Source organism: Eucyclogobius newberryi, unplaced genomic scaffold (genome assembly GCF_026437365.1).
Source record: "Eucyclogobius newberryi isolate DKJ021-1_F unplaced genomic scaffold, fEucNew1.0.hap1 SCAF_6, whole genome shotgun sequence".
NCBI classification, from domain to species: Eukaryota; Metazoa; Chordata; class Actinopteri; order Gobiiformes; family Gobiidae; genus Eucyclogobius; species Eucyclogobius newberryi.
This window is the reverse complement of record NW_027316278.1, coordinates 41,447,195-41,471,117: the sequence shown is the minus strand read 5'-3', so window position 1 is coordinate 41,471,117 and position 23,923 is coordinate 41,447,195. Positions and strand designations below refer to the sequence as shown.

At 49.9% G+C, this 23,923-nt stretch overlaps 1 protein-coding gene across 1 annotated transcript in view; it reads left to right on the top strand.

The window, feature by feature from the left end:
* LOC140347254 (SEC14-like protein 2) overlaps positions 1-23,923 on the top strand; it is an 80,592-nt gene that overhangs the window by 37,376 nt on the left and 19,293 nt on the right. The window contains exons 5-10 of the mRNA XM_072433637.1: positions 242-430; positions 502-597; positions 7,542-7,602; positions 7,677-7,760; positions 8,431-8,537; positions 19,057-19,196. Coding sequence (XP_072289738.1) covers positions 242-430; positions 502-597; positions 7,542-7,602; positions 7,677-7,760; positions 8,431-8,537; positions 19,057-19,196 — 677 coding nt within the window. The remainder of the gene's footprint in view (positions 1-241; positions 431-501; positions 598-7,541; positions 7,603-7,676; positions 7,761-8,430; positions 8,538-19,056; positions 19,197-23,923) is intronic.

Below are 23,923 nucleotides of genomic sequence, written 5' to 3'. Positions count from 1 at the left end.
AGCTTTATTCCCATTGTCAGTGTAACATACAACAAGGAACAATAATCAGGCAAAATATACCAAATAAGGGATTCAAGAAAACAACTTCACTTTACTAATCAGATAAACAGAGACTTAGTATGTGCAGTTTTACAGTCACTTTTACTAAATAACTAACTGCAGTGACTCGCAAACCTTTCTCCAGTTGACCTTTGCCCTCCCTGGGTTGGGACTATGTTGTGTGTCTCTGGTGTCTTCACAGGTGATCGAGAAGTACCTGTCTGGAGGCATGTGTGGCCACGACCGCGAGGGAGGCCCCGTCTGGTACGACGTGGTGGGCCCCATGGACCCCAAAGGCCTGTTCCTGTCCGCCTCAAAGCAGGACTTCATCAAGTCCAAGATCCGCGACTGTGAGCAGCTGCAGCAGGAGTGTGACCGGCAGTCTGAGCGAGTGAGCCACGCCCCTGCATCTGCTGTCAATCATCTTTCATACATATGTCTGACACAGCTCACCTTCTGCAGCTCCAGAGAAACGTGGAGTCCATCACCATGATCTATGATGTGGAGGGTCTGGGGCTGAGGCATCTGTGGAAACCAGCAATCGAAACATATGGAGAGGTACGTTTCACCTTTGACCTTTTACACTTTGATCACGTGATCATTTCAGTCGAAGGGCGGGGCCTAAATGACTATTATTTCAATCAAAAACATCCAAACTCATGAGCCACAAAGAAAGAACCACAATGAAGGAAGAGAGAGGAGAACCACAACGAAGGAGGAGAGAGGAGAACCACAACGAAGGAAGAGAGAGGAGAACCACAATGAAGGAAGAGAGAGGAGAACCACAACGAAGGAAGAGAGAGGAGAACCACAACGAAGGAGGAGAGAGGAGAACCACAACGAAGGAAGAGAGAGGAGAACCACAATGAAGGAAGAGAGAGGAGAACCACAACGAAGGAAGAGAGAGGAGAACCACAATGAAGGAAGAGAGAGGAGAACCACAACGAAGGAAGAGAGAGGAGAACCACAATGAAGGAAGAGAGAGGAGAACCACAACGAAGGAAGAGAGAGGAGAACCACAACGAAGGAGGAGAGAGGAGAACCACAATGAAGGAGGAGAGAGGAGAACCACAACGAAGGAGGAGAGAGGAGAACCACAACGAAGGAAGAGAGAGGAGAACCACAACGAAGGAAGAGAGAGGAGAACCACAACGAAGGAGGAGAGAGGAGAACCACAATGAAGGAAGAGAGAGGAGAACCACAACGAAGGAGGAGAGAGGAGAACCACAATGAAGGAGGAGAGAGGAGAACCACAACGAAGGAGGAGAGAGGAGAACCACAACGAAGGAGGAGAGAGGAGAACCACAACGAAGGAGGAGAGAGGAGAACCACAATGAAGGAGGAGAGAGGAGAACCACAATGAAGGAGGAGAGAGGAGAACCACAACGAAGGAGGAGAGAGGAGAACCACAATGAAGGAGGAGAGAGGAGAACCACAACGAAGGAGGAGAGAGGAGAACCACAACGAAGGAGGAGAGAGGAGAACCACAACGAAGGAGGAGAGAGGAGAACCACAACGAAGGAGGAGAGAGGAGAACCACAACGAAGGAGGAGAGAGGAGAACCACAACGAAGGAGGAGAGAGGAGAACCACAACGAAGGAGGAGAGAGGAGAACCACAACGAAGGAGGAGAGAGGAGAACCACAACGAAGGAGGAGAGAGGAGAACCACAACGAAGGAGGAGAGAGGAGAACCACAACGAAGGAGGAGAGAGGAGAACCACAACGAAGGAGGAGAGAGGAGAACCACAACGAAGGAGGAGAGAGGAGAACCACAACGAAGGAGGAGAGAGGAGAACCACAACGAAGGAGGAGAGAGGAGAACCACAACGAAGGAGGAGAGAGGAGAACCACAATGAAGGAGGAGAGAGGAGAACCACAACGAAGGAGGAGAGAGGAGAACCACAATTAAGGAGGAGAGAGGAGAACCACAACGAAGGAGGAGAGAGGAGAACCACAACGAAGGAGGAGAGAGGAAAACCACAATGAAGGAGGAGAGAGGAGGAGAGAGGAGAACCACAACGAAGGAAGAGAGAGGAGAACCACAACGAAGGAGGAGAGAGGAGAACCACAACGAAGGAGGAGAGAGGAGAACCACAACGAAGGAAGAGAGAGGAGAACCACAATGAAGGAGGAGAGAGGAGAACCACAACGAAGGAGGAGAGAGGAGAACCACAACGAAGGAGGAGAGAGGAGAACCACAACGAAGGAGGAGAGAGGAGAACCACAATGAAGGAGGAGAGAGGAGAACCACAACGAAGGAAGAGAGAGGAGAACCACAACGAAGGAAGAGAGAGGAGAACCACAACGAAGGAGGAGAGAGGAGAACCACAATGAAGGAGGAGAGAGGAGAACCACAACGAAGGAGGAGAGAGGAGAACCACAATGAAGGAGGAGAGAGGAGAACCACAACGAAGGAGGAGAGAGGAGAACCACAACGAAGGAGGAGAGAGGAGAACCACAATGAAGGAGGAGAGAGGAGAACCACAACGAAGGAGAGAGGAGAACCACAATAAAGGAAGAGAGAGGAGAACCACAACGAAGGAGGAGAGAGGAGAACCACAACGAAGGAGGAGAGAGGAGAACCACAACGAAGGAGGAGAGAGGAGAACCACAATGAAGGAGGAGAGAGGAGAACCACAACGAAGGAGGAGAGAGGAGAACCACAATGAAGGAGGAGAGAGGAGAACCACAACGAAGGAGGAGAGAGGAGAACCACAATGAAGGAGGAGAGAGGAGAACCACAATGAAGGAGGAGAGAGGAGAACCACAATGAAGGAAGCGAGAGGAGAACCACAATGAAGGAGGAGAGAGGAGAACCACAACGAAGGAAGAGAGAGGAGAACCACAATGAAGGAGGAGAGAGGAGAACCACAACGAAGGAAGAGAGAGGAGAACCACAACAAAGGAGGAGAGAGGAGAACCACAATGAAGGAGGCGAGAGGAGGAGAGAGGAGAACCACAACAAAGGAGGAGAGAGGAGAACCACAAGGAAGGAGGCGAGAGGAGAACCACAACGAAGGAGGAGAGAGGAGAACCACAAAGAAGGAGGAGAGAGGAAAACCACAATGAAGGAGGAGAGAGGAGAACCACAAGGAAGGAGGAGAGAGGAGAACCACAAGGAAGGAGGAGAGAGGAGGAGAGAGGAGAACCACAACGAAGGAAGAGAGAGGAGAACCACAACTAAGGAGGAGAGAGGAGAACCACAACGAAGGAAGAGAGAGGAGGACCACAACGAAGGAGGAGAGAGGAGAACCACAACGAAGGAAGAGAGAGGAGAACCACAACGAAGGAGGAGAGAGGAGAACCACAACGAAGGAAGAGAGAGGAGAACCACAACGAATGAAGAGAGAGGAGAACCACAATGAAGGAGGAGAGAGGAGAACCACAACGAAGGAGGAGAGAGGAGAACCACAATGAAGGAGGAGAGAGGAGAACCACAACGAAGGAGGAGAGAGGAGAACCACAATGAAGGAGGAGAGAGGAGAACCACAACGAAGGAGGCGAGAGGAGAACCACAACGAAGGAGGAGAGAGGAGAACCACAATGAAGGAGGAGAGAGGAGAACCACAACGAAGGAGAGAGGAGAACCACAATAAAGGAAGAGAGAGGAGAACCACAACGAAGGAGGAGAGAGGAGAACCACAACGAAGGAGGAGAGAGGAGAACCACAACGAAGGAGGAGAGAGGAGAACCACAATGAAGGAAGAGAGAGGAGAACCACAATGAAGGAGGAGAGAGGAGAACCACAACGAAGGAGGAGAGAGGAGAACCACAATGAAGGAGGAGAGAGGAGAACCACAACGAAGGAGGAGAGAGGAGAAACACAATGAAGGAAGAGAGAGGAGAACCACAATGAAGGAAGAGAGAGGAGAACCACAATGAAGGAGGAGAGAGGAGAACCACAACGAAGGAGGAGAGAGGAGAACCACAACGAAAGAGGAGAGAGGAGAACCACAATGAAGGAGGAGAGAGGAGGAGAGAGGAGAACCACAACGAAGGAGGAGAGAGGAGAACCACAATGATGGAGGAGAGAGGAGGAGAGAGGAGGAGAGAGGAGAACCACAACGAAGGAGGAGAGAGGAGAACCACAGTGAAGGAGGAGAGAGGAGGAGAGAGGAGAACCACAACAAAGGAGGAGAGAGGAGAACCACAATGAAGGAGGAGAGAGGAGGAGAGAGGAGAACCACAACAAAGGAGGAGAGAGGAGAACCACAATGAAGGAGGAGAGAGGAGGAGAGAGGAGAACCACAAGGAAGGAGGAGAGAGGAGAACCACAAGGAAGGAGGAGAGAGGAGAACCACAACGAAGGAGGAGAGAGGAGAACCACAAAGAAGGAGGAGAGAGGAAAACCACAATGAAGGAGGAGAGAGGAGAACCACAACGAAGGAGGAGAGAGGATAACCACAATGAAGGAAGAGAGAGGAGAACCACAACGAAGGAGGAGAGAGGAGAACCACAATGAAGGAGGAGAGAGGAGAACCACAATGAAGGAGGAGAGAGGAGAACCACAACGAAGGAGGAGAGAGGAGAACCACAACGAAGGAGGAGAGAGGAGAACCACAGTGAAGGAGGAGAGAGGAGGAGAGAGGAGAACCACAACAAAGGAGGAGAGAGGAGAACCACAATGAAGGAGGAGAGAGGAGGAGAGAGGAGAACCACAAGGAAGGAGGAGAGAGGAGAACCACAACGAAGGAGGAGAGAGGAGAACCACAAAGAAGGAGGAGAGAGGAAAACCACAATGAAGGAGGAGAGAGGAGAACCACAATGAAGGAGAGAGGAGAACCACAACGAAGGAGGAGAGAGGAGAACCACAAGGAAGGAGGAGAGAGGAGAACCACAAGGAAAGAGGAGAGAGGAGGAGAGAGGAGAACCACAAGGAAGGAGGAGAGAGGAGGAGAGAGGAGAACCACAACAAAGGAGGAGAGAGGAGAACCACAACGAAGGAGGAGAGAGGAGAACAACACCGAAGGAGGAGAGAGGAGAACCACAACGAAGGAGGAGAGAGGAGAACCACAATGAAGGAGGAGAGAGGAGAACCACAATGAAGGAGGAGAGAGGAGGAGAGAGGAGAACCACAACAAAGGAGGAGAGAGGAGAACCACAATGAAGGAGGAGAGAGGAGAGAGGAGAACCACAAGGAAGGAGGAGAGAGGAGAACCATAAGGAAGGAGGAGAGAGGAGAACCACAACGAAGGAGGAGAGAGGAGAACCACAACGAAGGAGGAGAGAGGATAACCACAATGAAGGAGGAGAGAGGAGAACCACAATGAAGGAAGAGAGAGGAGAACCACAATGAAGGAGGAGAGAGGAGAACCACAACGAAGGAGGAGAGAGGAGAACCACAACGAAGGAGGAGAGAGGAGGAGAGAGGAGGAGAGAGGAGAACCACAACGAAGGAGGAGAGAGGAGAACCACAATGAAGGAGGAGAGAGGAGGAGAGAGGAGAACCACAACAAAGGAGGAGAGAGGAGAACCACAATGAAGGAGGAGAGAGGAGGAGAGAGGAGAACCACAAGGAAGGAGGAGAGAGGAGAACCACAACGAAGGAGGAGAGAGGAAAACCACAATGAAGGAGGAGAGAGGAGAACCACAACGAAGGAGGAGAGAGGAGAACCACAAGGAAGGAGGAGAGAGGAGAACCACAAGGAAGGAGGAGAGAGGAGGAGAGAGGAGAACCACAACGAAGGAGGAGAGAGGAGGAGAGAGGAGAACCACAACGAAGGAGGAGAGAGGAGAACCACAAAGAAGGAGGAGAGAGGAAAACCACAATGAAGGAGGAGAGAGGAGAACCACAATGAAGGAGGAGAGAGGAGAACCACAATGAAGGAGGAGAGAGGAGAACCACAACGAAGGAGGAGAGAGGAGAACCACAAGGAAGGAGGAGAGAGGAGAACCACAATGAAGGAGGAGAGAGGAGGAGAGAGGAGGAGAGAGGAGAACCACAACGACGGAGGAGAGAGGAGAACAACAACGAAGGAGAGAGGAGTCACATGTCATGTCACATGCCACATGTCACGTCACGTCACATGTCATGTCACATGTCACGTCACATGTCACGTCACATGTCACATGTCACGTCACATGTCATGTCTGATGTCACATGTCATGTCACATGTCATGTCTGATGTCACGTCATGTCACATGTCACGTCTCATGTCACATGTCATGTCACATGTCACATGTCATGTCACATGTCAAGTCTCATGTCACATGTCATGTCACATGTCATGTCACATGTCATGTGAAGGCAGCTCTTTAAAGGTGCCATAACATGCTTTTTTTTCACGTTTCATAGTCTATCCTAAGTGTATGATTGATGATAATAAGTGTTGTGCAACACCCTTAACATAATAGTTAAGAAATATCACCCAGACCTTGGACCCTTCACCAACCCGGAAATGCAGACGGCTTGGTTTGATATTCGCCCCCACCCTTGAGAAGAGCCATCTGGCTCCCCCGCCCAACCCGTGACGTAGTCTCAGAGAGAGCGTGTGCCACCCACAGCTAAATAAAACTGGTGTTAATTCTACAGCGTGCGCAGAACAGAAATATCTATAGATCTATATATAGATCTATAGATCTATCTATCTATCTATCTATCTATCTATATATCTATATATATATATATATATATATATATATATATATATATATAGCGCCAGCGGATCCAACTCACCACCTGGTGGTGAGTTGGATCCGCTGGTGGAGGAGGAAGCCGGACAGACTTGGCAGACCCAAGCGCATTGTGGGGGTCTGTTGGGAACGTCTTGTGGAGCCCTCTGTCAGTAGGGTATTCAACTCACACCTCCGGGAGAGCTTCTCCCATGTCCCGGGGGAGGCTGGGGACATTGAGTCCGAGTGGACCATGTTCTCCGCCTCCATTGTTGATGCGGCTGCTCGGAGCTGTGGTCGCAAGGTCTCCGGTGCCTGTCGTGGCGGCAACCCCCGAACCTGGTGGTGGACACTGGAAGTAAGGGATGTCGTGAGACTGAAGAAGGAGGCCTATCAGGCCACTCTGGCTTGTGGGTCTCCGGAGGTCATCGACAGGTATCGGCAGGCCAAGCGAGCCGCGGCTCGTGCTGTCGCAGAGGCAAAAACCCGGGCCTGGGAGGAGTTCGGGGAGGCCATGGAGGAGGACTATCGGTCGGCACCAAAGAAATTCTGGCAAACCGTCCGGCGCCTCAGGAGGGGGAAGCAGTGTCTCACCAACACCGTTTACGGTGCGGGTGGAGGCCTGCTGACCTCGACTGGGGATGTCGTCGGACGGTGGAGGAATACTTTGAGGATCTCCTTAATCCCTCAGTCACGTCTTCCGAAGAGGAAGTAGAGACCGGGGACTCGGAGGCTGGCTCATCCATCACCCAAGCTGAAGTCACTGAGGTTGTTCGCAAACTCCTCGGTGGCAGGGCCACCGAGGAGTTTCTTGTTGTGGTAGCGGTCTTGTAGTGGTAGCGGTCCTCCAGGGCTATCCTGACCGCACTGGTCTCTCTCTTGTGAGTAGATCCTGCAGATGTTTGAGGACAACTACCCTGAGGGTCTGAAGCGGCTCTTCGTCATCAAAGGTACGTTTCAGGTGTGGTACATTTGTCTGACATGAAACATTCATCTGAAACATGGCTGTATTTGACTTCTCTAGCGCCTAAACTCTTCCCTGTGGCCTACAACCTGGTCAAACACTTTCTGAGTGAGAACACACGGCAAAAGATCCACATCCTCGGAGGTGAGCTCCACACAAATGCTGCTCACAATTTCACTTCTTACAATGTATTCACCTCCAGTAAATAATACCCCCTGACCCCCTGACCCTCTGTTATATCACCAACAGTCTAAAAGCTTCCTCAATAACTGTTTCATCATGAGGCTGATCTCAGCGATTCTCAAAAAGACTTCCAGTGTGTGTGTGAGGGGCGTGGCTAAAGCTAGTGTGTGTGAGGGGCGTGGCTAAAGCCTCTACGCCGCGTTTGAACCTCTCTTTATGTCAGACGCTTCATGAGCTGGAAACATCAGATTGTGGCTCTTGACAAAGTGAGCGCCGCGCGGTCTTAAACAGGAAACAGACGATGTTGTTATATTATCAAATCAAATCAAATCTATTTATTTTTGTAAGGCCCAAAATCACAACAACAGTTGCCTCTGAGGGCCACAGGGAGAAATGAATCAACAATGTCTGTGGATATATTATTCGTTTTTACCGTTTTGTTTTCACCGAGTCTGTGTTCTCTCTTTATCTTGTGCTAAACCTTCTGAGTGTTCTAAGGTTGGCCTTTTAATTAAGTGAACTGTTTCAAGTTTGTGGTGGGGACACATCCTGTAACCGTGGAAACAGACATGTTCCCATGGGTCACGTGTGTGGAGAGCGTCTGATCTTCCACTGCTTTGTGACGCTTTAGCAAACTGGGCCGAAGTGTTGCTGAAATACATCGAGGCAGAAGAGCTTCCCGCCATCTATGGAGGCAAACGGAAGGACCCCGATGGAGACCCCCGCTGCCGCACGTGGGTAAGTGTGTCGCCTGGGCCCCCGTCACAACAAGGTCTGGGGGGTCTGAGGGGTCTGAGGGGGGTCTGAGGGGGGTCTGGGGGGGGGTCTGGGGGATGCATTCTAGTGGATTTTAGATGTTCTATTTCAGCAGGTCCCTTGGCTGCATGCAATGATTTTATTTTATCTTTAGTAGCCCCCTTCGCCCCGTTACCCCCAGGCCCTGAGTTTGGCTGCGCAGCCCCTGGCCCGTCACGTCTCCTTCCCTGAGGAGGGGCCCCAGCTCACACGCAGGCTGTTTTTCTAAACCTGACCAGGCCCACTGCTCGCTGCCTACGGCCCATAGTAAAGAGTAAAAGAAAAAGCAGAAGGGACGGACTGAGGGGAAAGCAGTGTCACACAGGGCTAACCACTCTGACACGCCCTCCAGAGGACACAGGACTAACCACACAATCCATTAGTAGAAGTAGTAGTAGTAGTGGTACTAGCAATATTGATCTAAAACGTCTTAGTACTATGTTGTATATTTAGAATATTTAGAATCACTGATGTATCTAAGATGACTAAAATGAAGTTACTGTAGTATTTGAGAATGTATGTAGTGTCTTTCCCGTGGGTTCAATAAGTAAGATTAATACAATTGGTTGTCGGTTGGTCATTGTTTTATTACAGGTGTCTTATTACCTGCGGGGCCAGATGGCCCTGGGGCCCGAGCTGAACGTCAGAGACACAAACATGAATAAATATCCAAATACTGTAAAGACATTATACAACACACTATACATATCATGACAGAAGGAGGTCACAGTAGAAGGTCACAGCAGGAGGTCACAGCAGGAGGTCACAGCAGGAGGTCACAGCAGGAGGTCAAAGCAGGTCACAGCAGGAGGTCACAGCAGGAGGTCACAGCAGGTCACAGCAGGAGGTCACAGCAGGAGGTCACAGCAGGAGGTCAAAGCAGGAGGTCACAGCAGGAGGTCAAAGCAGGAGGTCAAAGCAGGAGGTCACAGCAGGAGGTCACAGCAGGAGGTCACAGCAGGAGGTCAAAGCCGGAGAGAAGTGGTCTTCACACCCAAGGGAGATCTACAAGATCTGGCCGAATTTGTATCTTATACAGGCTCGGGGGCCGGGCTCGGGGGCCGGGGGCCGGGCTGGAGATAAGACAGAATTGAACTGTCCCGGGTTTTTGCAGGGCGAGGGCGAGTGCTGCTGTCGTCATGGTGATGAGGCACATTCAATCAGAATCTTTGGCTTTGGTTTTCAATAGTCATGTGAACTTCACCATCGCTTTGAATTATGTCCAGATGTTCAGATAATATCTTGTATCGATCTTTTGGGACGTACAAATACTCCATATAGAAACAGGCCCATTGACCTCCTGTTCAACACAAGTGATAAGCCCCGCCTCTTCACTGTAGTGAGCAGAGGATTTTCACAACTAAGTACAGGATGAGGGCGGGGATAGGTGGGAGGGGCAACATGCATTAATCCAAATACATCCAAACACAAAGCCAATTAAAGCTGATTTTTCATAATGTGTCTCCTTTAAGTAAAGTACGGATACAAAAAAATATTTGAGGACTTTACTTTTGTAAATGATGAATCAGACGTTACATCCAGATACTTGAGTATTAGTTTCCCCAAATACCTTTTTACTCATTAGTCAGTTCTCGGAGCACTACTTTGTACTGTAATTCTACCCACCTCTGGTCGCATAGTTGAGCCCTCCTGGCCCTCCCCCTGGTCCTCCCCCTGGCCCTCCCCCTGGTCCTCCCCTGGCCCTCCCCCTGGTCCTCCCCCTGGCCCTCCCCCTGGTCCTCCCCTGGCCCTCCCCCTGGTCCTCCCCTGGCCCTCCCCCTGGCCCTCCCCCTGGCCCTCCCCCTGGCCCTCCCCCTGGCCCTCCCCCTGGCCCTCCCCCTGGTCCTCCCCCTGGCCCTCCCCCTGGTCCTCCCCTGGCCCTCCCCCTGGTCCTCTTCTGGCCCTCCCCCTGGCCCTCCCCCTGGCGTCCCCCTGCTCCATGCTTATCAGGGCCCCCAGACTGACCCAGACTGATCCGCCCTGTCACGTCTCCTCAGATTAAATGGCCCCAGGAACCAGAAGTGCTCCAGAACTCCCCCGAGGGCCGGGCTCTGCTGTAGAACAGTCAGGTTCAGGTGGCTCTGCTGTGGCTTGTGGAAGACTAAGAACGAGCGGAACATCAGGATTGTAGTGATGTGTAGAGACAAAACCGTTGTAGATTATTCTCAATAAAGGTGTTTGGGCTCATTTTGTACGGCGTTTCAATAAGAATTAAAAAAATACAACAAAAGTGTCTAGAAGCGTGTGCCTGTCAGGTGTCATGTCTTTGTGAGGCTGTTGAACGACTCCAGCCCTGGTTATGAGGCAGTTGTGTGGCATTGACAGAGGTAAGTGACCTTTGGCTTGTTTAGGTTCAGTAACTAATGGAGACTAAAACTAGCACAGAAACTAGTTACAAGTATTGGTATGAAAAAAGTCTGAAAAATGTGACAAAATTGGACGTTGGAAATTGTTGCTTTTTGTGGCACAAAGATAGCAACACTTAACATTTTCTGTCAGGACAAATGATTAAATATGAATTATTGCATAATATTTTCCAGCTATTTTTGTTGGATTTGTTGGATTGACAAATGTTAATCATATTTAAGCAATTAAAATACAATTAGGTCATGTTGTTTGATCCCTTTTCCACTTTGGACCCTTAAAAAAGTGTGTCCAACAGTCACAAAGCTTGAGGTCACCTAGAGGTCACCTACAGGTCACCTAAGACAGTGATTTTAAATTTGACACAAATCAAGTTTGTATCATTTGTGAATTTTGTCCTTGAATGTTTGTAATGTCTTTGAACAGGTCATGATTGATATCAGTGATGTGCCAGAGTGTTACTTTGTAAAGAATCAAAACTAAATTCATTGGCTAATCGCTAGCCCATGAAAGAACGTCATGTGTGTGAGTGACTTAAACTTATATTGAAAAGGAGGCAACACATAACAGCAGCGCACAGTGGCTGACGGGTCTGAGCGAGGACCACAGCAACTGAGCAGAACCCAGTGACCATCACTGTGGCAGACATACAGCAAAGAGCCTCAGGCATGAAAACTGGACAGCACCGGGCCGCGTATTTGACACCCAGATGTCAAACTGAGGTTTTAAAATTTGATATTTATTATTTTCCGATATATGTATAGCGTTTTTTTCCCTGCTAGAACTATGAGTCCCACGGTCCTTTGCAGCAGCCGCTCCTCCTGCACTGCTCTGCTGCTGGCGAGGTGTGGAGGGCTGAGATGTGCCGACTCACACTAAACTAGACTTGAGCAGAGGTAAAAAAAAAAATCACATTTATATAGCGCTTTTCTACCGTCAAGGCACTCAGAGTATCAAGGAACCTGTCACACATTCACACACCAACCTGCGGGCCAGTGGATATGACCGCTCTACCAGAGTCGAAGACGAGCACTCTACCACTGAGCTACTGCCGCCCAAGAGTCCCCAAGTCGCCCAAGAGGAAACAGACGTGCGGTGCAGGGAAACACATGGAAGAAAGAAAGGAGGCGGCTTTGTGTGAACGTTAGAGCTGTGCTAAAAATTCATTTCAATTTCATTTTTGTAATGCCCAAAATCACTACAGCTTTTGTCTCGGAGGGCGACAGTGAAAAGCGAATAAACAATGTCCATGGGGACTTGGGAATGTCCCAGAGTCCTCTGTCCTTAGACCCTACTTCTGTCCTTAGACCCTCCTTCTGTCCTTAGACCCTCCTTCTCGGCAAGGAAAAAACTACAAAACCTCTTTGCGAAAAAGTATAAACCACAGTTCCACAGTGAAGGAGAGATCTGACTCTCACAGACGGACACGAGAGAGACAGTGGAGCTGGAGCCACTCACGAGGAGAACCAGTTCTTCAGGAGGAGAACCAGTTCTTCAGGAGGAGAACCAGCTCTTCAAGAGGAGAACCAGTTCTTCAGGAGGAGAAGCAACTCTTCAGGAGGAGAACCAGTTCTTCAGGAGGAGAACCAGCTCTTCAAGAGGAGAACCAGTTCTTCAGGAGGAGAAGCAACTCTTCAGGAGGAGAACCAGTTCTTCAGGAGGAGAACCAGCTCTTCAGGAGGAGAGCCAGCTCTTCAGGAGGAGAGCCGGCTCTTCAGGAGGAGAACCAGTTCTTCAGGAGGAGAACCGGCTCTTCAGGAGGAGAAGCGCTTCTTCAGGAGGAGAAGCAACTCTTCAGGAGGAGAACCAGTTCTTCAGGAGGAGAACCAGTTTTTCAGGAGGAGAACCAGTTCTACAGGAGGAGAACCAGTTCTACCAGGTAGATGAAAAAATGTTCATCTGGAGTAGAGACCGCTTCTCCAGGGACTCGAGGATCATCTGGGTCCACAGGTCATCGATGTGTCTGTTCCACTCCCCCCGGGGCGGAAAATGACGCTATTGTGGAGCTAACGACAAGAAAACATGCGAGGAAAACATCCAAACCAGGTCAAACCTGGACAGATCAGGAGCCACAGGTAAAAACACAGGTCAGACTGTAAGAAAGTATGAACATGACAGAGTGAAGCTGCTGTGAGCTCTGACTGTGTCCACACTAATGTGACCGTGAACACAAACACAATGACCTCATCTGAGTCACTACAAGTTTATTTCACTATAAAAACAGTGAGCTCATATTGAGTTTGTGCAGAAACAGCAACATGTCATTTCATATCAGAAATCATATCAAAAGTCCATGTTCCTGTTCCTGCTGCTGCTGCATGAATATGGACTCAGTGTCCACAAAGAACTATTACTAGGCTTTATAAAGCTATTCATTTAGTATTTTTTTCTAATGTTTTATTTTTTTACGTCATGTTCTGCCCACGACCCACAATGAGTTTGACACCCCTGGGCTAAAGAAACTCACAACACTCCACGAGCGTCTAGCAGCACAAATGAACCAGCTGCTAAGGGATGGGACTCACCTGAATGGCAAACCGAAGGGCGTATGATCCTGATCCTGAAGGATCCCTCAAAGAGCACAGTGTCATCCAATTATCAGCCAATAACGCTTTCTCTCCACAACATGGAAGCTCATGTCAGGCATCATTGCGGCTAAGATAAGTGGGCACAAGGATCAATACATGAGCAAAGCATCAGCAAAGACACCAGAGGAGCCAAACACATACTCCTGGTTGATAGAACAGTTGTTCAAGACCTGACACCAACCTGAGCACTGCCTGGATTGATACAAGAAAGCATCCAACTCAATGACACACAGTCGGATCATTGAATGCTTGGAGTTTTACAACATCAAGGGAGCTCTAAGAGCCTTCATAGCGAACTCAATAGGGCTGTGGGAAACCACCCTTGAGGCCAATGGTAAACCACTTGCACAAGTGACCATCAAATGTTGCATATACCAGGGTGATGCACTGTCCTCACTGCTGTTCTGCAGAGCTCTGAACCCCCTCACTGCTGTTCTGCAGAGCTCTGAACCCCCTCACTGCTGTTCTGCAGAGGTCTGAACCCCCTCACTGCTGTTCTGCAGAGGTCTGAACCCCCTCACTGCTGTTCTGCAGAGGTCTGAACCCCCTCACTGCTGTTCTGCAGAGGTCTGACCCCCCTCACTGCTGTTCTGCAGAGGTCTGAACCCCCTCACTGCTGTTCTACAGAGGTCTGAACCCCCTCACTGCTGTTCTGCAGAGGTCTGACCCCCCTCACTGCTGTTCTGCAGAGGTCTGAACCCCCTCACTGCTGTTCTACAGAGGTCTGAACCCCCACACTGCTGTTCTGCAGAGGTCTGAACCCCCTCACTGCTGTTCTACAGAGGTCTGAACCCCCTCACTGCTGTTCTGCAGAGGTCTGACCCCCCTCACTGCTGTTCTGCAGAGGTCTGACCCCCCTCACTGCTGTTCTGCAGAGGTCTGACCCCCCTCACTGCTGTTCTACAGAGGTCTGAACCCCTCACTGCTGTTCTACAGAGGTCTGAACCCCCTCACTGCTGTTCTGCAGAGGTCTGAACCCCCTCACTGCTGTTCTGCAGAGGTGCTCAGCCAAATAATCAACAAGACTGGCTATGGATACGACTCAGGAATGGAGCTACCATCAGTCTCCTCCTCTACATGGAAGACATCAAGCTGCATGCTAAGAGCGAGCGGGACATTGACTCCAAGATCCACACCACCAGGATCTACGGCTCAGATATCGGAATGTCATTCAGACTAGAGAAGTGTGGTGATGGTGACTAAGAGAGGGAAGGTGGTCCACACAGAGGGAAGGTGGTCCACACAGAGGGAAGGTGGTCCACATAGAGGTAAGGTGGTCAACACGGAGGGAAGGTGGTCCACAGGTGGTGGTGCACACAGAGGGAAGGTGGTCCCCACAGAGGGAAGGTGGTCCACACAGAGGGAAGGTAGTCCACAGGTGGTCCACACAGAGGGAAGGTGGTCCACACAGAGGGAAGGTGGTCAACACGGAGGGAAGGTGGTCCACAGGTGGTGGTGCACACAGAGGGAAGGTGGTCCACAGGTGGTGGTGCACACAGAGGGAAGGTGGTCCCCACAGAGGGAAGGTGGTCCACACAGAGGGAAGGTGGTCCACAGGTGGTCCACACAGAGGGAAGGTGGTCCACAAAGAGGGAAGGTGGTCCACACAGAGGGAAGGTGGTCCACACAGAGGAGGTAGCAGACACATAGCAGACATTGAGGACAGTTACAAGTACCTGGGAATACCACAGGCAAATGGCAACGAAGAGGAAACAAGGAAAGCGGCTACGTCCTCAGAAGCAGCTCAATGGTAAGAACAAGTCCAGGGCAATAAACCGCTACGCCCTGCCAGTGATCCGACCCTGCCACGCCCTGCCAGTGATCAGACCCTGCCACGCCCTGCCAGTGATCAGACCCTGCCACGCCCTGCCAGTGATCCGACCCTGCAGGAATAATCAGTTGGCCAAAGGAGGAGATACAGACCCCAGATGTTAAGACACGAAAGCTCCTGATAATCCAGCACCCTGAGACTGGACACTAGCACCCTGAGACTGTACACTAGCACCCTGAGACTGTACACTAGCACCCTGAGACTGTACACTAGCACCCTGAGACTGTACACTAGCACCCTGAGACTGTACACTAGCACCCTGAGACTGGACACTAGCACCCTGAGACTGTACACTAGCACCCTGAGACTGTACACTAGCACCCTGAGACTGTACACTAGCACCCTGAGACTGTACACTAGCACCCTGAGACTGTACACTAGCACCCTGAGACTGGACACTAGCACCCTGAGACTGGACACTAGCACCCTGAGACTGGACACTAGCACCCTGAGACTGTACACTAGCACCCTGAGACTGTACACTAGCACCCTGAGACTGGACACTAGCACCCTGAGACTGGACACTAGCACCCTGAGACTGGACACTAGCACCCTGAGACTGTACACTAGCACCCTGAGACTGGACACTAGCACCCTGAGACTGGACACTAGCACCCTGAGACTGGACACTAGCACCCTGAGACTGGACACTAGCACCCTGAGACTGGACACTAGCCGTAAGGAAGGAGGCGGGACTAGTGAGTGTGAGAGCCACTATCCAGGACGAAACGTCCAAGATCCATAAGTACATCAAGGACAAGGCTCCTACAGAGGACGTGCTCAGTGAATGTCTCAGACAATGAGGAACAGAGGATGATGAGGTGCTGGAGGGACCATCATGGGAGGACACGCCCCTACACAGCAGGACACGCCCCTACATGGCAGGACACGCCCCTACATGGCAGGACACGCCCCTACATGGGATGTACCACCGGAACATAACTGATGTGGCTGATATCACAAAATCCTACCACTGGTTAGAAAGAGCCAGGCTGAAGGACAGAGGCCCTGATCATGGCAGGACAGGGGCAGGACAGGAGCAGGACCTGAACACCAGAACAATAGTGGCCCACTGGAGACTGAATTAATAAATTTATTGTTTGGTCGAAACAAAAGTGGTCTACAAAACAAAATAAGAAATACAAATTTGTCATCAGCCTGGGCTTCATGGGATTGGATGGCACACGCCATCATCCATACAACTCTTTCCACCTCTTACAGCAGAGTAACACGCCCACAGTCTGACACACCCGCAGCCTGACACGCCCACAGCCTGACACACCCACAGCCTGACACGCCCACAGCCTGACACACCCGCAGCCTGACACACCCTCAGCCTGACACACACACAGCCTGACACACCCATGAAGCCCAGGCTGATGACTACAATGAGAACACTATTAAGACATATAGTGCTTATGGCCATGAGCGCAGCTCATGCACCGAAGGACGTCATGTGACACATATGTCCAGCTGTGAGGCTCCTCCCCCTAGAGCTCTGCTGTGAAACATATGCACAAAAAACTCACATGAACAGTGACTTTGTACAACGTTTAGAAGGTGAAGAGGCAGAAGTCGAGGGAGCAGATTATTGGTGAAAATGGTCAGAGACTCCCTCGCCTGCTGCGGTCTGAGCGCGCTCAGTGTCCTGCCCAGTGTCAGGGACCTGAGCCACACGCAGGACATTAACCAGAAGGACATGGGGACACGATTGTTTGTGATGTCTAAAAGGCCCGCATTATAAAGATTGACCTCTATTGTGGGCTTTTGTATTCACTTTTAACCCATCCAAGTCAAGCCTTCTGCGCCCTGGCCGTGGTGCTGAAAGGGAAACGCGTATCGGACCCGGGCCTTTATTCTCTTTAAATTATGAGTTTATTCTCATTAATTTATTATTCTAATTTATTAACGAGATTATTCTCGTTAATTAATGAGAATAATCTCATTAAAGGTCCAATATCGTGCAAAATTTACTTTTCAAAGCTTTTAACCTTCTTACAGTGCTATTGGTGCCTCATATATGAGCCCAAAGTGTTTTTTTGTTTGATTCATGCAGTCTTTAGCTATAGTACAGTCTCTCTCCTTCTCCTCGGATGAGCAGACAGTCGGGGCCTACTCACCAGGATGAGTCATGCTTGTTGAGCGCAGTGGCACACTTCCCTGTTCCAGTCCCTCCTCCAGGAAGCACTCTGTAAAGCTTTGTACAGACCACCGCGGCCTAATCGCGCCCGACGCAGAATTTGAGCCCGTGTACATTTGAAAGGTTTAAGCAGTGGACGCGCGCTCTCGACGCCCCGGGCACTATACACAGGCGCGCGTATGGCGCGCTCGAGCTCTCTGCGCACATGCGCAGTAGAGGTGTTGTCGCATGAGCAGTGGAGTAGTTGTCATTGTTCATTGTGTAAAATGGCGGATATCGAGAGTGTTGTTTTCACATTTTTGGTTTGTTTGTGTCTCTGTTCCACCGTGAACACATGGTACAGCTCCTTTCTCCCACACGGCCACAATCAGTCTTTCGTCTGCCATTGTTGACGAGCCAGGAAAAAGTGGCTCTTCTTGGGGAATTCCACGGGGAATACCGGAAATGCAGGGGAAATACGTACGTACGTCACTGGAGCGTCAGCTCTGATTGGCTGCTGCGGCGGCTGCTACGCTTCAGCTGCAGAGACCTGAACATATCTGAGCGCGTCGCGTAAGCCGCTTTAGCCGCCTCGGTCGCCTCATACGCGCTCAAAGCGTCAAGAGCGTAAGAAAACGCACCAATCGCGCCGCAAAAACGAAGAAATCACGCCGCGGGAAACGCACTACATGCTCGACGCGCGTTTACTATAGACTTTGAATGTAAACTGGACGCTTCGGCCGCGGTGGTGTGGAAGCCGCTTTATACTATAACACTTGTATAGTATTCTTTCGGACAATTTCTGATTATATTAACTAATTTGTTCCTGTATTCTTTGAATTCATTTTCAGAAAGTTGCGTTCTGGATTATAGGAATTATAGTATATATAGTTGAAATGATGCATTTTCATTAATTCATTTATTTGAAATCCCTTTGCTTTGCTAAAACAAATTAGATAAATACTATTCGTAACATTATTATGATACGGAAATTCATGGAAATTCATGAATTATAGACACATTTTTGTAATCTCATTGCATTTTTAAAGAAAACAACTTTCAGGCTGATACAATAAAATAAAATAAAAATAAATAACACTTTTACTGTTTACAGCCCAATTGGGCCTGATGTTTGTCAAATTCTCATTCTCTGGAGGGAAAAAAATCCATCACAAAAAACCCATCATAATTTTATTGTCTTAACGCCCAATATGACATATGATATATATATATATATATATATATATATATATATATATATATATATATATATATATATATATATATATATATATATATATATATATATATATATAACATAAAATAACATAACATAACATAACATTACAGATCTCTGACAATAGGGTTAGATTTATTGTTATTTGGGGCATAATTTTCCTTCAGGGATTTAGGGGTCCGTGTTCTTAATTTAACAACCTAGAAACAAATTTGGGTGAATAACTTTGTGTTTTGGGACTGTACTGATCTAATTATGTTTGTCCCATGCAGCGGACACCAGGCATGATGGGGTTAAAACATAAGTACCTTCCTTTTGTCCAGATTAACCACGTGGGCCCCGTGCCGCAGAGCTACTATGTGAGGGACCATGTGAACGTGGACTACGAGCAGAGTGTGGTCGTGAGCCGGCGCTCCACGCAGCAGCTGGACTACGAGATCCTGGTGCCCGGATGTGTGCTCAGGTACGCCACCTGCAGGGCCAACACCATACTAACGTCATTATGGGGGTCTGTGTTTATAATGATGTAACTATAGGTCTATGTTTATAATGATGTAACTATAGGTCTGTGTTTATAATGATGTAACTATAGGTCTGTGTTTATAATGATGTAACTATAGGTCTATGTTTATAATGATGTAACTATAGGTCTATGTTTATAATGATGTAACTATAGGTCTATATTTATAATGATGTAACTATAGGTCTATATTTATAATGATGTAACTATAGGTCTATGTTTATAATGATGTAACTATAGGTCTGTGTTTATAATGATGTAACTATAGGTCTATGTTTATAATGATGTAACTATAGGTCTATGTTTATAATGATGTAACTATAGGTCTGTGTTTATAATGATGTAACTATAGGTCTGTGTTTATAATGATGTAACTATAGGTCTGTGTTTATAATGATGTAACTATAGGTCTGTGTTTATAATGATGTAACTATAGGTCTATGTTTATAATGATGTAACTATAGGTCTGTGTTTATAATGATGTAACTATAGGTCTGTGTTTATAATGATGTAACTATAGGTCTGTGTTTATAATGATGAAACTATAGGTCTATGTTTATAATGATGTAACTATAGGTCCTTGAACCGACACCTTAACGTGGTGGAGGGGTTTGAGTGCCCGAATTATCCCGGGAGCTATGTTGTCGGGGGCTTCATGCCCCTGGTAGGGTCTCCCAAGGCAAACAGGTCCTAGGTGACGGGTCAGACAAAGATCGGTTCAGAAGCCTCTTATGACGACGACACGAACAAGGCCGTTTACGTCGCCCGGATCGGCGTCACCGGGGCCCCATCCTGGAGCCAGGCCTGGGATGGGTGCTCCATGGCGAGCGCCTGGTGGCCGGGTCTTACCCCACGGGGCCCGGCCGGGCACAGCCCGAAAGAGCGACGTGGGGCCACCCTCCCGTGGGCCCACCACCCGCAGGAGGATCCATAAGGGGCCGGTGCAGAGAGATCTGGGCGGCAGTCGACGGCAGGGGCCTCGGCGACCAGATCTCCAGACACAGAGACTAATTCTGGGGACATGGAATGTCACCTCGCTGGGGGGGAAAGAGCCTGAGCTTGTGCGGGAGGTTGAGCGATACCGACTAGATATAGTCGGCCTCACCTCCACGCACAGTTTGGGCTCTGGAACCCATCTCCTCGAGAGGGGCTGGACGCTCCACTTCTCTGGTGTTGCCCGCGGGGAGAGGCGGCGGGCTGGTGTGGGCTTGCTGATAGCCCCTCAGCTCAGCCGCCACGTGTTGGAGTTTACCCCGGTGAACGAGAGGGTCGCGTCCCTCCGCCTTCGGGTGGGGGACAGGTCTCTCACTGTTGTGGCGGCCTACGGGCCGAACAGCAGTGCAGAGTACCCGGCCTTCTTGGAGTCCTTGGGAGGGGTACTGGACAGTGCACCGACCGGGGACTCCGTTGTTCTACTGGGGGACTTCAACGCCCACGTGGGCAATGACAGTGACACCTGGAGAGGGGTGATCGGGAAGAACGGCTTCCCCGATCTGAACCCGAGCGGTGTTCAGTTATTGGACTTCTGTGCCAGCCACGGATTGTCCATAACGAACACCATGTTCAAGCACAAGGGTGTCCATCAGTGCACATGGCACCAGGACACCCTAGGCCGGAGGTCAATGATCGACTTTGTTGTCGTGTCATCAGACCTCCGGCCGCGTGTCTTGGACACTCGGGTGAAGAGAGGGGCAGAGTTGTCAACCGATCACCACCTGGTGGTGAGTTGGATCCGCTGGCGGAGGAGGAAGCCGGACAGACTTGGCAGACCCAAGCGCATTGTGAGGGTCTGTTGGGAACGTCTAGTGGAGCCCTCTGTCAGTAGGGTATTCAACTCAAACCTCCGGGAGAGCTTCTCCCATGTCCCGGGGGAGGTTGGGGACATTGAGTCCGAGTGGACCATGTTCTCCGCCTCCATTGTTGATGCGGCTGCTCGGAGCTGTGGTCGCAAGGTCTCCGGTGCCTGTCGTGGCGGCAACCCCCGAACCCGGTGGTGGACACCGGAAGTAAGGGATGCCGTCAGACTGAAGAAGGAGGCCTATCAGGCCAGTCTGGCTTGTAGGTCTCCGGAGGTCATCGACGGGTATCGGCAGGCCAAGCGAGCCGCGGCTCGTGCTGTCGCAGAGGCAAAAACCCGGGCCTGGGAGGAGTTCGGGGAGGCCATGGAGGAGGACTATCGGTCGGCACCAAAGAAATTCTGGCAAACCGTCCGGCGCCTCAGGAGGGGGAAGCAGTGTCTCACCAACACCGTTTACGGTGCGGGTGGAGGCCTGCTGACCTCAACTGGGGATGTCGTCGGACGGTGGAAGGAATACTTTGAGGATCTCCTTAATCCCTCAGTCACGTCTTCCGAAGAGGAAGTGGAGACCGGGGACTCGGTGGCTGGCTCATCCATCACCCAAGCTGAAGTCACTGAGGTTGTTCGCAAACTCCTCGGTGGCAGGGCTCCGGGGGTGGATGAGATCCGCCCTGAGTACCTAAAGTATCTGGATGTTGTAGGACTGTCTTGGTTGACACGTCTCTGCAACATCGCGTGGCGTTCGGGGACCGTGCCTCTGGACTGGCAGACCGGGGTGGTGGTCCCTCTGTTCAAGAAGGGGGACCGGAGGGTGTGTTCCAACTACAGAGGGATCACACTCCTCAGCCTCCCGGGTAAGGTCTATTCCAAGGTACTGGAGAGGAGAATCCGACCGATAGTCGAACCTCGGATTCAGGAGGAGCAGAGTGGTTTAGGTCCCGGTCGTGGAACACTGGACCAGCTCTATACCCTCCATCGGGTGCTCGAGGGTTCATGGGAGTTTGCCCAACCAGTCCATATGTGTTTTGTGGATCTGGAGAAGGCTTTCGACCGTGTCCCTCGGGGTGTCCTTTGGGGGGTGCTCCGGGAGTACGGGGTCCGGGGCCCTTTGCTCAGGGCTGTCCGGTCCCTGTATGACCGGAGCAGGAGCTGTGTTCGCATTGCCGGCAGTAAGTCAGACCTGTTCCCAGTGCATGTTGGACTCCGCCAGGGCTGCCCTTTGTCACCGGTTCTGTTCATAATTTTTATGGACAGAATTTCTAGGCGCAGTCAGGGGTCGGAGGGTGTCCGGTTTGGGGACCACAGGATCTCATCTCTGCTGTTCGCAGACGATGTTGTCCTGATGGCTCCATCAAACCCGGACCTGCAGCTGCACTGGGACGGTTTGCAGCCGAGTGTGAAGCGGCTGGGATGAGAATCAGCACCTCCAAATCCCAGGCCATGGTTCTCGACCGGAAAAAGGTGGCTTGCCCTCTCCAGGTGGGTGGGGTGTCCTTGCCCCAAGTGGAGGAGTTCAAGTATCTCGGGGTCTTGTTCACGAGTGAGGGAAGGATGGAGCGTGAGATCGACAGGCGGATCGGTGCAGCGGCTGCAGTGATGCAGTCGCTGCATCGGACCGTTGTGGTAAAGAGGGAGCTGAGCCGAAAGGCAAAGCTCTCTATTTACCGGTCGGTCTACGTTCCTACCCTCACCTATGGTCATGAGCTTTGGGTAGTGACCGAAAGGACAAGATCGCGGATACAAGCGGTCGAAATGAGTTTCCTCCGCCGTGTGGCTGGGCGCTCCCTTAGAGATAAGGTGAGGAGCTCGGCCACACGGGGGGAGCTCGGAGTAGAGCCGCTGCTCCTCCACGTCGAGAGGAGCCAGCTGAGGTGGCTCGGGCATCTGTTTCGGATGCCTCCTGGGCGCCTCCCTCGGGAGGTGTTTCAGGCATGTCCCACCGGGAAGAGGCCCCGGGGAAGACCCAGGACACGCTGGAGAGACTATGTCTCTCGGCTGGCCTGGGAACGCCTCGGGATCCCCCCGGAGGAGTTAGAGGAAGTGTCTGGGGAGAAGGAAGTCTGGGAGTCCCTGCTCAGACTGCTGCCCCCGCGACCCGGCCCCGGATAAAGTGGCAGAAGATGGATGGATGGATATAGGTCTATGTTTATAATGATGTAACTATAGCTCTATGTTTATAATGATGTAACTATAGCTCTATGTTTATAATGATGTAACTATAGCTCTATGTTTATAATGATGTAACTATAGGTCTATGTTTATAATGATGTAACTATAGGTCTGTGTTTATAATGATGTAACTATAATTCTATGTTTATAATGATGTAACTATAGGTCTGTGTTTATAATGATGTAACTATAGCTCTATGTTTATAATGATGTAACTATAGCTCTATGTTTATAATGATGTAACTATAGGTCTATGTTTATAATGATGTAACTATAGGTCTGTGTTTATAATGATGTAACTATAATTCTATGTTTATAATGATGTAACTATAGCTCTATGTTTATAATGATGTAACTATAGGTCTATGTTTATAATGATGTAACTATAGGTCTGTGTTTATAATGATGAACTATAAGTCTATGTTTATAATGATGTAACTATAGGTCTGTGTTTATAATGATGTAACTATAATTCTATGTTTATAATGATGTGTAACTATAGGTCTATGTTTATAATGATGTCACTATAGGTCTATGTTTATAATGATGTAACTATAGCTCTATGTTTATAATGATGTAACTATAGGTCTGTGTTTATAATGATGTAACTATAGGTCTATGTTTATAATGATGTAACTATAGGTCTGTGTTTATAATGATGTAACTATAGGTCTGTGTTTATAATGATGTAACTATAGGTCTG